Consider the following 16,150-nt stretch of genomic DNA (forward strand, 5'->3'; position numbering starts at 1 on the left):
ATATGATATGTTCAGCTGAGCTGTGCAATGGTTCTTCTTACCCGCCTCGCTGCCCAGGCTGATCGTAAAGCGTTTGTTCTCTCGGTCATGTTCCACTCTTACGCAGCTGCTGTGGTAGGGGTTGGATTTAACACATGTAGACGAATAAGAAGAACCGAACAGACGTGTGCTGTTCAGTGCAGTGAAACGGGAAAACAGTTTAAAAGCCATTGAAATGAGCTCCGCCGTGTGGAAAGCCGAGTGCGAGGTAGTATCTCTTCACAGTGACAGTCAGCCAGTCAGACCATGTACTCGTACCGTACTGTTTTCGTAACCACCTGCAGGTGAGTAATTGTATTACACTTACTTTTCTTATCAAATTGATTTTGTTCAGCTGTCCAAACTCCAAAGGTAGTAGGTACAAAAGAAAAATGGTACAAACGTTGTATATCTGATTATTTTGACCTACTTGGATATTCATCCATCACTAACCAAAATACATAACATAAACTAGTACGTGTCATACCAGAAGGATCTCCTTTCATGCAAGTTAGCTAGCCTAGTTTTATTTCACATATATTATCTCATTCTGTTCTCTAGGCGGCGGCCTAAGTTTAAAAGTTAATAGGCCCAGATAATTCTCACTGAATTCATTTATTGAATATACTTTACAAACCACCAGTCATAATCAAAGCAGGACATTAAATTGAAGCACACGCACACACTTAAAATAATTACAGTTTCTGTGAATGCATGGACAAAGGAAAGACACAATAATTTTGTTTTACTTTTTAAATCTCTTCATTCTTTCAATATTGACTTTCTAACTAACCAAACCCTTCATTTTCACTTCCAAATATGAGAGCGAGCACGCTGAGCAGCAGCACCCCCACCCCACTGAATTGCATTGCACGTGCAGCTATCTTTAATTTCTACTTTACAAGCCTTTCTTTCATTTCATGCTAATTATCACTTTCTAACTTTCATCCATTTATTCCAAATACTTTAAAAAAACATTTGATGTCAACAGACCTGAGACCCAGCAAATCTCATTACATTACATTAGAGATGTATTCATTACAAAACTATTTAGCTCATGGCAGGACTACATTTCCTTAGCATCAGCATTCTTCACTCCTGCAGCCATCACAGCAAAGAATAAGCTGGGGAAAAAAGATCTGGTATAGATGGCCATCTTGGGGAGGGAAGGGGCAATTACCACCTCTTCTTTCTTATTGCTTAAAGTCTTCACGATCTCAGTGGCCGCCTCATGTGGGGTAATGCCAAGGGGATTCTGGCTATACAAATCTGGAAAATGAAGAAAGCACAAATTGGAGAGGAGGATAACATTTAGGAAAATATGTAGACACCGGCAGAAGGAGGTAGGGAGGTTTGCACACTAAACCTATAAGGTTTACTATAGGGCTGTAAACAGGTGCGAGAGGCCAAGCATGAAAATCCATAAACAAAAAGAAGGGGTTCACTCGCACACTGAGGCCCTACACACAGGTCTACAGAATGCACATTGCACATGCAATTTAATGTGATACAAACTCCTCAACTCGCGTAGCTTAGTTTATTCACCATTCTATATAATTTCACTACATATGTGTAGTTAAGTACACAATACAGATCATTTTGTTATGTCTGGATTTAGCTGACTTCACTCACATGACCAGAAGGATGTTTTGCTGGGTGCTGTCTCTGCTGTTGCTGAGGAGGTAATGAAGGTGTGGTTTACGGTGCTGACAGAGATGCTGTACTCTTGGACTTCTGCCCTCAGAGAATCAAAGAAAGCCTGCACTGCATGCTTGGAAGCAGCATCTGGAACACAGAATACACTGTCAATGTTTCCTATAAAGAAAATCTGATTCCTCATTCATGTGTTTAGAATATTGCTGCTTGCCACCATAAAATATCTTGACTCACATGTAGTGCGAAAAGGCATAGCCAGCTTTCCTTGGATACTATTGACCAGGAGCAAATGACCCGTTCTCCTGGTGATCATGGCAGGTAGAACACCTGAAACATAATATAATATAATATAAAGCACATTGTATTTTGACAACTAAGAAACAACAAATGTGATAAAAACAACAACAACCCTGCAGCTATCTATCATATCTCTCTTATTTCCATTAGTTTTTCAACGTATTCCTTCATTGGTTTACCTTTGGCCAATGTGATGGGTCCAAAGTAGTTGTTATCCATTATTAACTTCTCCATCTCCAGAGTCACACTCTGGGCAGGTGCCTTGACCTTTAGACTGCTGTTGATGATGAGGATGTCCACGCAGCCATAACACTCCAGGACCTCTTCAATTACCTCGGGCATGCTGTCCATGTCACCAAAATCTACCAGCACCAGCTTTGGGGGGAAAGTCTGTTGACAAGGAAAGAAAATATGGTTGGAGATGCATTTAGTGTGTGATTAATTAGACCTGATTGATGTTCAGTTCACCCAACCCTAACATTAAAACATACAATTATATCTACTCTTTAAAGGACTAGTCTACTTGGTGTTGGTGATTAATGTACAGTAATTGGTTTACTGTACGATACTTACTAAAGTAGGGTCTGAAGCGCTTGTCAAATCGCTATCAAGTTCTTCAAGTTTCTCCCATTGTTTCCCACACAGGATCAGCCTAGCCCCATCCTTGTGAAACACACTGGCACATTCTTCGAAGATGAATTCATGGGGAATTTGAACAAAAAGACAGTGAGGATACAAAAATGATTACAGGAGATTAAAGAAATCAATGAGATTTATATATCAAATGCTGAAGCGGGGAATTCAAAAACAGAACCTACCTTTTCCAAGTCCAGATGTGGCATCAGTTATTACCACCACCTTGTTGCGCACACATGTTTTCAACAACAGACTGGAAACCAGACTGTACAGGTAGAAAAGCCCAGCTGTGACCAGAATCACACATGGTACCAAATATAGAACAGTGATGTTCCACGGTTGGTCCATCTCTGGGAAGATATAATCCTAAAAAAACAACACAGTGAGTGTAAATGTGAATGTGATTTAACCAGGTCAGCGTAATCTTAAATTAAAAATACTAATTAAAAGTACTAGTTTTTAAGACAAGTGTTATTCACTGCAAACACAAATTTCCATTTAAACCATCAATTCAAAAACATACCATGCAAAGTAACATTTTTAATCTCAGCAGTCGGTTGAAGTACAGTATGTTGAAGGTACATACAGTATGTACAGTATGTGTACCTCTGGATGAAAAATGGATTGTCTAAGGATGCAGATGAAATGGGATGGTACTACAATCTACTGAACATGATAGACATATACATGTCATACCCATAAACTCCCCACCTCCGTTACACCGGAATCCAAATGCCCCTTTACAACCATTTCTTTTAAAATCTAGTTTATGCTTATGATTCTGAAATGAAAACAGAAAAGACAGTTGTTTTTTGGAATGTTCTTTCTCAACTATAGAAAAATAAAAACAACATGGTTCAATCTACTACACCAGGTGCAAAGCAATAGTCTGTCAATAATGCCACAATCCAAGACAAGTCTTTTATGTGAAATATTTGGTCACCGAATAAGCTTGCAAATTAAGATGTAGATAATAGGCTGTCTTCGACAGACACTCAATGAATTGCAGGGAGCTGGATTGGGCCTCAAAAGCAAAGGCATCAACCTTTAAAAAATATACTGTATGAAAAGAGTGTCTTTACCTATATTTTGCAATGTTGTATCCAGAAAAAGACTTGTGCATAGTATGTATGCAATATGCATGCTCAGCAGCCATATGCCTGCTTGGGTTATTTTATAATGTTAAGAATGACCTTAATTTTATGCCCTTATTTTGTGATAATTTTGTTTTTGTTTACGGGAGTAAATGTTTTACTCTGGCCAGAGGGAGGTGTCACAAATGAGTCTTGGCTAGAAACCTAAAATGGAGTCATGTTTTGTAACCTGACACAATGTTTCTTTGCATTGTCCCTGACAAATAGTGATACATACATATACATACATACTACATACATACAAACAAGATAGAACATTTTGACAAAATAACTAATTTACTTTATAACAGAAGGCACTAAGAAACCTAAACGGTTGCTATGACTTTGTGAATGGACTATTTAACTCAGTTACTCTCAGATTGTAATATTAATATTTTGGTCAAAACATTTTGGTCATTAAAAATGGGGCATTGAAAAATCTGGGGATTAGAAAAAGGTGAGGCATATGGTTCTTTCAACACGACATGCAGTTGACATGTTGTGGTGGACAGAACACCACTTTTATAAACACTTTTAAGAGTCAAACTTTTCTTTCCCTGAGTCTTCCTGGCTAACATTAATTTAAAAATACCATAATAATTCAAGATAATAATTTATCAAAGTGTCGAGTGTTAGCCAAGTTCTCTATTTTTGGCCAACTGTGGGTTGGAAGAAAAGCCTTAGGCAACTGTTTGCTGTGCTGAGGACAGTGTGCTTGTCCAGGCAGAGACTAAATATAAACTGACCTAGAAATAGATACTGTATCTCTCACAAAAACCCAATGTCATGGCATAACATCGGCATTATTCCAAGTAAGTCAACAGTCAAGATGTATCAATGTCTTACATGGAATCAATCACTAACCTATAATAATCCCAAACTTGTTGCACAGTATCTCCGCTGTAAAACATCAGTGCTCAACTGACCAGCAGAGTAAAATAAACATTTAAAGTGTCTGATCTAAACAATGAAGAATGAATAGCAACAACCACTTACTTATTGGAATTGCTATTGCAGGCCTCTGGGTGTGTTTCTGGATAAGTCCTCTCATGAGGAGCTGTGTAGCTCCAAACCCCTGCTTATTCAATGAGGGTCCCTGGCAGCCAGCATTCCCTCTCCAGCAATACTGGGGGATTTGAGCTCTTTTAATAGCAACACAGCTGAGTCAGTTATTTTCCTACACATGTTGTCAGTGTGGTATGTTTAGAATGACAGGGCAATGGGTGTGGGATGGCGGTGTGGGGTGGGGGTCAATGTGGTATGTTTAGAATGACAGGTCAGGGGGGGGGGGCTCTTAAGTGGTCCATGTGCTTCATCTAGGCTATATTTAGGTTAAACTTTATGTTTCATATACAGTGCACCACAAAAAAGACATATGCATTGTGGTACCACTACCACACACACAGATAGGACGTGCAGACTTACGTACAGAATATTGCATTTGCATGTACACATGCACAACACATACATAATAAATGTCAGGGCAAGAAATACCACTATTGTAAGACCTGTAAGCCCTTAAATGCTGGGGGGGGGGGTCTTTCACACAAGCATTTGGCAGCACCACTGTAGTAACACTGACCGGACCGGAGGACCCTGAAGACTCATACCGAAGAGTGGCAACCTGAGAATTCTAGGCACCTCAGTGTTAAATTGGCTATGTATTCCTTATTTGAATGAATGAATGCATGCATTGGAAAATTGTCTGAAATAAGTATATATTTTTGAACATGCTTGAATATATAACATTTTGGCCTATAGCCTATTATGTATTGCTCCAAATTACTTATGAGAAACAATTAAGTTGGAGGGTATAGGTCTGATCATGATTCATATTTCATACCATGTATTATGTTCAAATCGTGTAGGCCTACCTTTATTTCATACCATTTTCCAAAGAATACTTTTACTCTTATCTTTTCACATTTTGGAAGGGGAAAAAAGGCTATTGCAGGTGCCACCTTACAGTAGCTATACTCTTGATTCTCTTGAATTAAACTGAGATTTTATTGGAGGAAATTGTATGAGCTCACAGATAAATGGTGGGCCAAACATTGCTGATCTGTAACTATTCGGCTAGTCCAGAGCGATCCTCATACACTATACTGTTGAACAAGTATGTTTTATCTATCTGCGCAAGGGGCGGCGCTATATCCTGTGTATGTGTGTGTGCGTGTGCGCAATACAACTGTGGCGAAAAACTGCTCGAAAATCCTGTGGTCCTTCTCGCACTGACATATTAAGCCGGACTGGGTTTATTATTGCGATAAAAGCCAGGCGTGCATTGGATGTATAAATTAAAGTAGCTGTCAATATGTCTGATTTCGAAGAATTTGAGAAACAGCTCAGTGAGAATCGACAAGGTGAGCTCATCTGTGTTTGCAGACTAGCGATTACGTCGCTGACATTCTGTATGCATGAATATCATCTGTCAATGCTTCACGTTCACTGACTGTGCAATGCATACTAATATCCTCGAACTTCACATGCATGTCGTGTATTTATTTGGCATTCATGTGTCTCCCTCCCAGATGGACGGTTATAGACGTTGACACAACATTAGCTTGTAACATTGCTAAAACCTAAATAATGCAATTCTGGACGTACCGACAGGGGAACAGGGTTTAGTAGTACCAATGTAACAGGAAGAGTGGGCACCTCGATGTTAAATTTCCCCCCAAAAAATGTAAATAATAATAATATTATTAAAGTATGTCTAGTAAACTAGACATACTTAGAACATGCTCAAACATTCGACAATTAATGTATAATATTTCTACAGTTGCTACAAAACCTTTTTGGTGATGTTGAAAGATACAACTTGGTCTGATAAATAATGATGTACTGTGTATGTTCACATCATGTACATTTACATTACTTTAGCCTATTTTCCAAATATTAAATGTTTTCACATTTTGGACAAAATAGCCAATTTTACATCAAGGTGCCCATCATGTCCCTATAGTGTGCCCACCTATCTTATCCTGTATCCCGACCAATAGCAAAGGCATAGATCCAGGCAGTGACCATCAAGCATTATTTCTATCTGCAACCTGGAACTTTTTTTTAATGGATAAAACATTATTTTAATCAATGGTAGAGTATGGTAATGATAATAACAACATCTACAGACTAGTAGTTGGAGCTGGTCTCTTCCATTGAGAAAGGTATACCCGGCCTGGGCCTGCCTAGCGGTCCAGGCACCTTGGCTGGTATCCAGCATGTCAGTGTGTTGCAGGTTCGAGTACCGATTAACTTTGCTGTGTGTCTCCCCCCCCCCCCCCCCCCCCATCTCTCTACCCGTTTCCTGTCAACTTACTGTGTATCTAACAATAAAGGCAAAAAAGACCCAAAAATGTGTTGGGTAGGACACCTACTGGTTAACATCTAGTACTGCCCCAATATCTCCTGGTGGTAATTTCTCTCATATGGGAGACTTTTAATTTCAGGTAGGACATGAAAGTTATAGATTATAGTTTTAAACAGACAGGTTGAGGACCGTTGTAGCTACAAAACGACGTGTTTATACACCTTTGCTCCTCTCCTTGTTGAACTGCGCAGAGAGAGAGAAAGAGAGGCACAAAAAGAGGAGCCGCAGTGGATCCCAGCGAAGTGAGAAGCACCGTAGCTGGAGCAAAGATCGGGGAAGTCGCAGCCGAGAGAAGCGCACTCGCAGCAGGGACCGGAAGAGCCGTGACCGAAGGAGCACCTCACGAAGGAGCACGTCGCGAAGGAGCGCCTCTCGAAGGAGCACCTCACGGGATCACAAAAAACACAGGTGGGTGGGTGTACAGTACACCAGCCCACTAGAAGAAATGTGTCAAGCCCTTGTGTAAAGTTTTGTCCACTTTGGACCTGTGTTTATACTCTACATTTAGCTACTCTCCAAGGAGAACACGGAAGAAAAGGACCTGCAAATATTGGGATGTGCCACCCCCTGGCTTTGAACACATCACACCAATGCAATATAAAGCTATGCAAGGTATTTGTTAACTTCTTTTTGTTTCTCAGTTCCAAATTAAAGCTATTGATTGATTGATTGATTGATTGATTGATTGAAACAGCTTTTCTAATAGTACAGAGGTACAGTTATGCTTATGCAATAACACAAAAAGCTCTGGTAGCATGGTGACTCTTTTGGCAATGCACTCACCAATGCATTAGTAATCTCACACAGCCTCCCATCTTCACTGTATGATCATATGTAGCTTGACCGTCCTGCCCTCCTCCTTAGCTGACATTTGTATGGGGAGATTCTCATGTGCCCTCAACTTTGTTTTTCTCTCAGCCGCTGGACAGATACCAACAATAGCTCTGCTGGCAACATCCACTACGAGTGGAGTTGCCGTGACACCAACCCAAGTGCCCATAGTTGGCAGTCAGATGACAAGACAAGCCAGGCGCCTTTATGTTGGCAATATTCCATTTGGGGTAACTGAGGTAACGGCTTCTTAATTATTCTACTCAACATTTGTCCTACTCTGGTTCCTGATATTTCTTTTTTATATGAGGCACCCACTGACAAGTTCGAGTGATGTTTTTAACTCTTTTTCATAGGAGTCCATGGCAGAATTCTTTAATGCCCAGATGCGACTTGCAGGGTTGTCACAAGCCCCTAGCAACCCTGTGCTTGCTGTGCAAATTAATCAGGATAAGAACTTTGCATTTTTAGAGGTAAGAGAGGATTTCTGTCAATTCTACAATTCCTTCGGTTACTAGATCTCCATTGTAAACAAAGTTGTCTTTGTGGAATAGCATTAGATACTTCTTGGTTTGTCTTTTCCATGTATAGTTTCGATCAGTAGATGAGACTACACAGGCCATGGCCTTCGATGGAATTATTTTCCAAGGTCAGTCACTGAAGATCAGACGACCTCATGACTACCGACCTTTACCTGGTATTTCAGAGCAACCTGCCTTCCACGTACCAGGTTTGTGGGTGTCTGTTTTCTTTCTAGGCTACTAATTGTATACATGAACATATTGTCGCTATCTGGTGCAAACTTTGTCCAAAACGATTCCTTTTCAAGAAATGGTAAAACGAACCTGTGTTCCAATGGATCCAAGGTAGTTTAGTTAGTCATAAGCTCTTAAAATGTTTAATTGGTTGAATATTTATAAAACACACAGGAAGATTCAACCACTTTTAACCCTGCATCCCTATTTGGGAATATGCATTATAGGTGAAAATGTTCAATTCATTCATTTATTTATTTTTGTTCATGGCGTGATGCCACACATTGTGACCTTTTTGCACTACTTTTGCAACAAAGTATAACATGGAAAATTCATTTATGGAGAAAAAAAAGTCAAAAATAAAATATGGGGGTACAGGGTTTCTGCCTTACTGTGATGATGTTATGTATCCGGTTATGTCCGGCTGAAACCAGCTAACTTTTTTTTCTTCTTTCATAAATCAATGCTATTGAACACCCTTTACGTCGTGTATTGGTTAAAAAACATGAACCAATGAAAAGTATTAAACAGTGCTTCTGACAAAGCCAGCTAACCCTCAGACTGTCTGCTAAAGCATCCAACTCCACCCCCTCTCCCCTCTGACTATAGAGGGTATGCGTGTGACATCATCATCAAACCAGGAAGTTATGCAGGAACGCCTACTGAGTGGCAAAAAACTACTTTCTGGCCTTGACAGCCCATACATCCACACAGAAAAGTCTTATCTGATTGCATTAAACAACATTAAACAATGTTAAACTCACTTTGCCTGTTGCTTTGCCACTCGATGTGCCATTCATTTTAAGCATGCGCATACTCTCTTTATTAAATAAAGTCACAATTCCAACTTTGATGAGGGACTAGGTAGTATTGCTTTGTTTTAAAATTATTATATTTTCAGGAAATGTAGAAAACCTTAATATATTTTTTCATTTCCTGAAAACTTTACTTTGAAATTTGGAGTTAGCTGGTTTCTGCCCGACAGCAGAGATATGGATGACATAATAAAATCTGAGATTTGGTGGTGGATTGGGATCTTATTTCTTTCTTGTTGCTTTTGTCTATTTAGGTGTCGTCTCCACAGTAGTCCCAGATTCCCCTCATAAACTGTTCATAGGAGGACTGCCCAACTATCTTAATGATGATCAGGTATTTAACCTAAAATGCTATATCAGGTTGACAGATAAAGCAGCTGCAATCACATTCTCTCATTCTTCTCTCATTTGTTTGTTTTTAAATATCACAGTTGCACATGCACAGATTATTTCTTTTATTATTTCATTGTGGGATGAACACATCTCCCACACAAAAGGAAGTCAGAAGATTGCAAAAGATATGCCCTATTAGATCTAAGAACAGAATTATAAGAGTAGCCGAAAAAGTTGATGAATATACATATTGCATCATGTCCAAAAGTAGATATTATCTAGGTTGTTCTAATGCAGTGAGTGCAGTACATACAGTAACTGATGGTGTCATCTACTCTGGAATTCTGGCCATGGCACTGATGGCAGTGTAAGCAAGGGCAAAGCTGCTGGGAAAAGCTGAAATTAGCACTACTGGCGAAAACACTAGTCAGTGTTTAAAGCTTTACATTCATTTTTCTTTTAAAAAGGCTATTTGATTAGACTTTAATTTAATGATGCAACTGCAACATGCAATTTCAGATTAGAAGCACGTTTATTTATATCTGAGTTTGTCTCTGTCATCATAATAAGTGGCTATTGGACACTTGATAGCTAATATTATTCCACCTTAGCTCTAGAAAATATCTCCAACCTTTGATATCAATTTAATAACAATTATGTGCACACAGCTTTATGTAAGGCTTTCTGTGACTTGGCTACCTATAAGTCATTTGCTTATCACATACTGCTTATTCATTACTCATGTTAACCATACCTCTTTTGAAAAAGGTAAGCAAAGTCCAATTCATAATAGGCCTGTTAAGTCTCATGCCTTTGTTTTTGCATGGTATGCAGACCTGGATGCTGTTCCCCAATAATACGTGTCTGTATTATATATACGTATATACATAATATATATTCATATATACCGTAAGAGTAAAACAAATTATGTTTATAAGTAGATCTGTGGAATTCAACTTATTTATATAAATAAATGCTCCCTTAGACCAAACCATAGCACTCAATAGATCCATCTTGGCACATAAGAGATGGTGTCAATTTCCAATCTTGTGCAGTGAATTCGATTCTAATTTTCGATTCTATCTAATTTATCCTAATTAGCTGTGACAGAGTAAAGTGTACCCTTGTGTTTATTATTTATTGGTTATTTTATTTAATTTAATTTATTATTATTGCAGTCGCTGCCACTGCTTTGATACTCACAGCTCTTTCATTTTTGTTCCCCCACTTTGTCCCCAGCTAGGGGCCTGTAAGATCGTTAAGTCTGCGCTCATAATTTGTTCAGTAGTACTGATCTACTGCTGCCATGCCAACATGTAACACAAGGCAAGTAAGACATTCTGATCCTCACTCGGATACACTGCTAGCCAGCAGGCTCCCTTACTGGCTACTTTCTTTCTCCCATCCTTCTTTTGGAGCGCGTTTAGGGCCAACGAGTTGGGGTAAAGGATTGCTTATTAGTATTGGCTGGGTGGGGGTGGCAGGTAAGACTACACATATGCTGTCTGGATACCTATCTGATGCCTTTTTGCCTGCAATTAGCAAAATATAATCAGGCTAATGTTTTTGAATAAGAGCAATTCAACTTCATCTTGTGTCTTTTGCCTTCCACCATTTACAGTATAGCTTATGCAGTCAAAATAAAGGCAATTTGGAATACATCATATTGCTCTTTTGATTTAAACAAATGACCACTCAAGACTAACTTAAAAGTTAATATTGTGTCTTTCTGGTCCTATAAAATCAAGTCTCCTGTAGCAAATTCTTTATACTTAAACACTTACAGGACCATACCGCCTTCAATACATGTCACTGTCTATTCATGGCTTCGGGCATATATTGCTTTATTATTATTTTTATTTTCTCTACATAGTCTTTAAAACATTATTGTTTACCTGAATAAATGTATCAATATGGCTGAACATCATTGTGCAGTTAACAAGTGATGGACATGGGAATTTCATTCATAAATCAATCCTTTCACAAGGGACTTGTTATTGGCTAGGCTTTTCAAATCAATCCATGCTTTTAAACGTATTAAACACAATGATAACATAACTTTGACAATAAATAAAGAAACAATAAAGTTTGCTGTACTAATTTACTCAGTCAAGCAAGTTTCAACTCTCTCTGCACTTTCATACCATACTGAAATTAGTTTAATCCAGCGGCTTCCTCGAAGATCAAACAAACCACGGTATGCGTTGGAATATAAACAATATGTTCTACAAGTGACCTGAGCAAATTCTTGTTTAATCATGTCATTTATGCTTTTCTTGTCCATGCCCCATGGTATGATTTATCTCATGTGAATCAATCAAATTGAGGTTTATTTTATTCAGGTGGGGTACACGGCAAAATCATGTTGTTCATTTAACTCTGAGAGTGAGTGTTCATGTAACTCATCAGACTTAATAAACACTCAGGATTTTGCTGTGTAAGCTTTGTGAGGCTGATGTATGGTGTTTCTCATGTCCATGCTGGTTTTCATCTCTTGTGCAGGTAAAGGAGCTCTTGACATCATTTGGGCCACTCAAAGCTTTCAATCTAGTCAAGGACAGTGCCACATCACTGTCAAAAGGTTACGCATTTTGTGAATATGTAGACATCAGTGCAACCGATCAGGTAAGAAGCTACTATTACCATTTCTATCAACAGAAGTGCAGTGTTGCATGTACTGGTTTTTAGAGGCTTCTTGGTTTTGTTTTGTTGTGTTGTGTTTTGTCAGGCAGTAGCAGGACTCAACGGAATGCAGCTGGGTGACAAAAAACTCATCGTCCAAAGGGCTAGTGTTGGAGCTAAAAATGCCAATCCAGTGAGTAGGATTTATTTAGACTATTGAGTCTGTTATGGAGACTTGTCCTACCTTATTTTTCAAGGTAATAGTGTATGGAATATAGATAGAAAACTTGCAACCTGGTGACCAAAGAAAAACATTGTTATTGTATGTTACTGCAAACCACAGATACTGTACATTAAATGTTGACGTTTCTGAAGCAAACCTACTCAATGTTTCTAGACTGACCATGTTAACTCAATCATAGATTGTGCAATTTCAAAATAGATTATAATAACTGATTCCCACCTAGTTTCCGGTCATACAGTCTGGAGCACGTAAGCTCTGATCATGACATGAGCAGTAAAGTCTGTTTCGTCTTTACAGTCGTGCAAATTTATCCTAATGGCCTATACATCGAAATCATCTAAGCATATAATATTGCTTGCTGCTTAGTAGAAATGGATATAGTATATATATTTTTTTAATGTTAAGATATTTTAAAATATATTTTTGTGAACGGAAATGCAAGCTTCCTAACTCGGATTTCAGGAGGTGTAGTTCTGTGTTCTGTTCTGTGTAGTTCTCTATATAGCATTCGGAGATTGTGGAATAGTTGTCTGGCTACGCAAGACTAATTTTCCCCCTATCAGGAGGGTCATCAGGGTAGCCATTGCACTGCTTGGCGCCAGCACTCGGTCACCTGGCACCTCACAATTTTCAATGTATGTATGGTTTGCAGAAATGTACAATCCCCCCCCCCAAAAAAAAAATCGTTGGTGATATGGTTGCATTGGAGTTGAAGCTGTTCCATATAGTACAGACATTGACTGTCCTCTTTTTCTACAACCAGACTTCCATCATTGAGACTCCAGTGACGCTGCAGGTTCCTGGCTTACAAAGGCTCCAGAACTCTGGCATTCCCACAGAGGTGCTGTGTCTTCTCAACATGGTGATGTCTGAGGAGCTGGTGGATGATGAGGATTATGAGGAGATCCTGGAAGACATCCGCGAGGAGTGCTGCAAGTACGGGAGTGTGCGCTCCATTGAGATCCCTCGGCCTGTTGATGGCGTGGAGGTCCCTGGCTGTGGAAAGGTGAAGCCTGTGTTTGCATAATAATAATAACCCATTAAGACCGGAGGTCGATTGTGAAAAGGCCATCTAAATCAGTAGTTCTCAAACTTTTTCTTAATTCAAAATGATTCAACATTTTTCAAACAACACTTTCAAGATTTTTACGTTCTAATATTTTTTAATGGCAGATGTATAAGCTCACAGTGCAGCACGAAGTGAAGTGCTGTAAGCTTGTACATCGGCCATTTTTGAATAAATAAATTCTAAAATGACACAGGTGTTTTCCGTGGGATAAAGGTGTGTGTGTGTGTGTGTGTGTGTGTGTGTGTGTGTGTGTGTGTGTGTGTGTGTGTGTGTGTGTGTGTGTGTGTGTGTGTGTGTGTGTGTGTGTGTGTGTGTGTGTGTGTGTGTGTGTGTGTGTGTGTGTGTGTGTGTGTGTGTGTGTGTGTGTGTGTGTGTGTGTGTGTGTGTGTGTGTGTGTGTGTGTGTGTGTGCGCGCGCGTGCGTGCGTGCGTGCGTGCGTGCGTGCGTGCGTGCGTGCGTGCGTGCGTGCGTGCGTGCGTGCGTGCGTGCGTGCGTGCGTGCGTGCGTGCGTGCGTGCGTGCGTGCGCGCGCGTCTGTCCGTCCGTCCGTCCGTCCGTCCGTCCGTCCGTCCAGACTAACTCATTAAATCGTGCACTTTTTCTTGCATCTCAATAATGGATAATACAAAATAGGTGTAGGTACAGTAGCCTACTACTGTACTGCTTTTGTTATTTTCATACTTCACTGACCCCCCTTCCCCTCCTCCTCCTCCTCCTATTTTTTTCCAGATCTTTGTGGAGTACGTGTCCGCTGCAGAATGTCAGAAAGCCATGCAGGCCCTCACTGGCCGCAAGTTTGCTAACAGAGTGGTGGTCACCAAATACTATGACCCCGATATGTACCATAGACATGAGTTCTGAGTGGACAGACTGGTCTCATGGGCACATCTTGGAAGGTTGTGTCCACTACTTTGTTCTCTTTGTTCCCACAAAGATAGTTATTTTCTTTCGAAAGTATTAACTTTTATGAATGTGGTGATTAACTAGAGCTGGAAAAGACTTGTTTGAAGAAGACATACACATGTTTTACCTTCTGTACTCTAAGAGTGTGTACTATATTATGTGTACTATATTCTGTATTACCAGTAGTCTTTCCTCCAGTCACACCTTAACCTTAAAAACAATGATTAAGTCAAACAAGTTGTACTGCTTACTGTATAGGATAGCAAATGTCTAGTTGTTTTGTGGATAAAAAATGACCCCAAAACATTTCATTAGAAGACATCCAATGTACTTCTTCCAAAGTTGTAAATAGAAAGTTAGGTCTGAAGATTAATAATATTATTACGATCATGTACGATCAGTACTCTTATTGAAAACTACCTTTAATTGGCATATAAACTCCTTAAGGTGTTGAGCTTCCACCATGTAAAGGTAAAAAAGGGCAGGAAGTGTTGAAGGTGACAAGACATGACACTGGAACTACCAGCAATAGATAAGATATTTAATTACAAAATTTATACTGTCGTTTTCAGAAACAGAAATCCGTCCTCGCATCATAATGGAAGAGGTTAAATGTGATATGCACATTGAACAAAATGCACCTTCAGTTCTGTAGATACATTATTATATTACTTTTTTTCTTTTCTTTTTTTAAATTTATTTTTTAAAGCTTTCTAAACAGTGCGGGCATGAACATAATATATCCAAAACAATTGATGTATACATGCATTTGGATAGCCTGTTACGAAGTTTGCAGTCACAACAAATACTTTGCTTTAAATGTAACAAGTGCAACATATCAAATTATATTAATCAATTACAGTATTTTATACATTTTGGATGGCTAAATATTGAAAACATTTTTACCTGTACAATCCCTGCCACTGCCATGCCTTGAATAAATGCTTGCCTCCAAATGTCATTCTATGTATTTATTTTTTCAGACACAATTGATGTCACTGTAAATGTAGGAAAAAGGAAAATGTGGGACATTTTCCAAATTCGAAATGAAATGTCTGGGAAAACCTGATCCTGAACAGAAAAGGAGGATGGGGCCATTTTATTATTGTATCGATTCGATAGTACATTGATAGTATGAATATACAAGAAAACAAACATCAATTTGATGTATGCAGTATGTAAATACTACATTGTTCTAGCATACTTGGTAGTAGACAGTAGAAGTTTAAGGCTAGTAGTAGAATTATTTCCATAAAATGAGGTTAAATGAGGCTATAAATGCTCTTATTGACCAGTAGAGGGAAGCAAAACGCTTATTTAGTTTGTTAAATAACCCGAGGAGTTGTGTGTTGTCATCGGTGGGGCACATCCCTTAACTCCCTTCCAGTTCCAGAGGGTTTTCGGTTGGGTGAGATGAGCACGAGAGCACAACCCAGATTTGACAGATGTTCGTTCGGGATAAGCCGCTC

General features: G+C 39.2%; 2 protein-coding genes across 2 annotated transcripts; one reads left to right on the plus strand and one right to left on the minus strand.

Annotated features, from left to right (window-relative positions):
• Window positions 1-775: 775 nt before the first annotated feature.
• dhrs7ca (dehydrogenase/reductase (SDR family) member 7Ca) lies at window positions 776-4,847 on the minus strand. Its single transcript, XM_079520638.1, has 7 exons — window positions 4,737-4,847; window positions 2,790-2,973; window positions 2,545-2,657; window positions 2,151-2,361; window positions 1,909-2,001; window positions 1,651-1,803; window positions 776-1,287 (listed from the first exon to the last, which is right to left on the minus strand). Exons 2-7 carry the CDS (start codon window positions 2,953-2,955, stop codon window positions 1,085-1,087), a joined length of 939 nt encoding a protein of 312 aa, XP_079376764.1. The 5' UTR covers window positions 2,956-2,973; window positions 4,737-4,847; the 3' UTR covers window positions 776-1,084.
• Window positions 4,848-5,941: 1,094 nt separating this feature from the next.
• On the plus strand, window positions 5,942-15,625 carry LOC306936974 (splicing factor U2AF 65 kDa subunit-like). Its single transcript, XM_079520643.1, is given in 14 exon segments — window positions 5,942-6,103; window positions 7,302-7,518; window positions 7,619-7,722; window positions 8,029-8,180; window positions 8,298-8,414; window positions 8,533-8,671; window positions 9,766-9,845; window positions 11,084-11,105; window positions 11,108-11,149; window positions 11,152-11,174; window positions 12,347-12,469; window positions 12,573-12,659; window positions 13,474-13,716; window positions 14,508-15,625. Coding segments are annotated over 14 exon segments (1,530 nt in total). The 5' UTR covers window positions 5,942-6,054; the 3' UTR covers window positions 14,640-15,625.
• The last annotated feature ends 525 nt before the right edge of the window (window positions 15,626-16,150 follow it).

The sequence above is a fragment of the Electrona antarctica genome, assembly GCF_951216825.1.
Source record: "Electrona antarctica genome assembly, chromosome: 14".
Taxonomy (NCBI): Eukaryota; Metazoa; Chordata; class Actinopteri; order Myctophiformes; family Myctophidae; genus Electrona; species Electrona antarctica.

Excerpts from the sequence above, each read along its gene's own strand:
- dhrs7ca (XM_079520638.1), bottom strand. The coding sequence starts at position 2,955 with ATGGACCAACCGTGGAACATCACTGTTCTATATTTGGTACCATGTGTG. Across the intron at positions 2,658-2,789 it reads CACATCTGGACTTGGAAAAG|AATGTGCCAGTGTGTTTCAC; the intron begins GTAGGTTCTGTT and ends TCATCTTCGAAG. Across the intron at positions 2,362-2,544 it reads GCGCTTCAGACCCTACTTTA|ACTTTCCCCCCAAAGCTGGT; the intron begins GTAAGTATCGTA and ends CCTTGTCAACAG.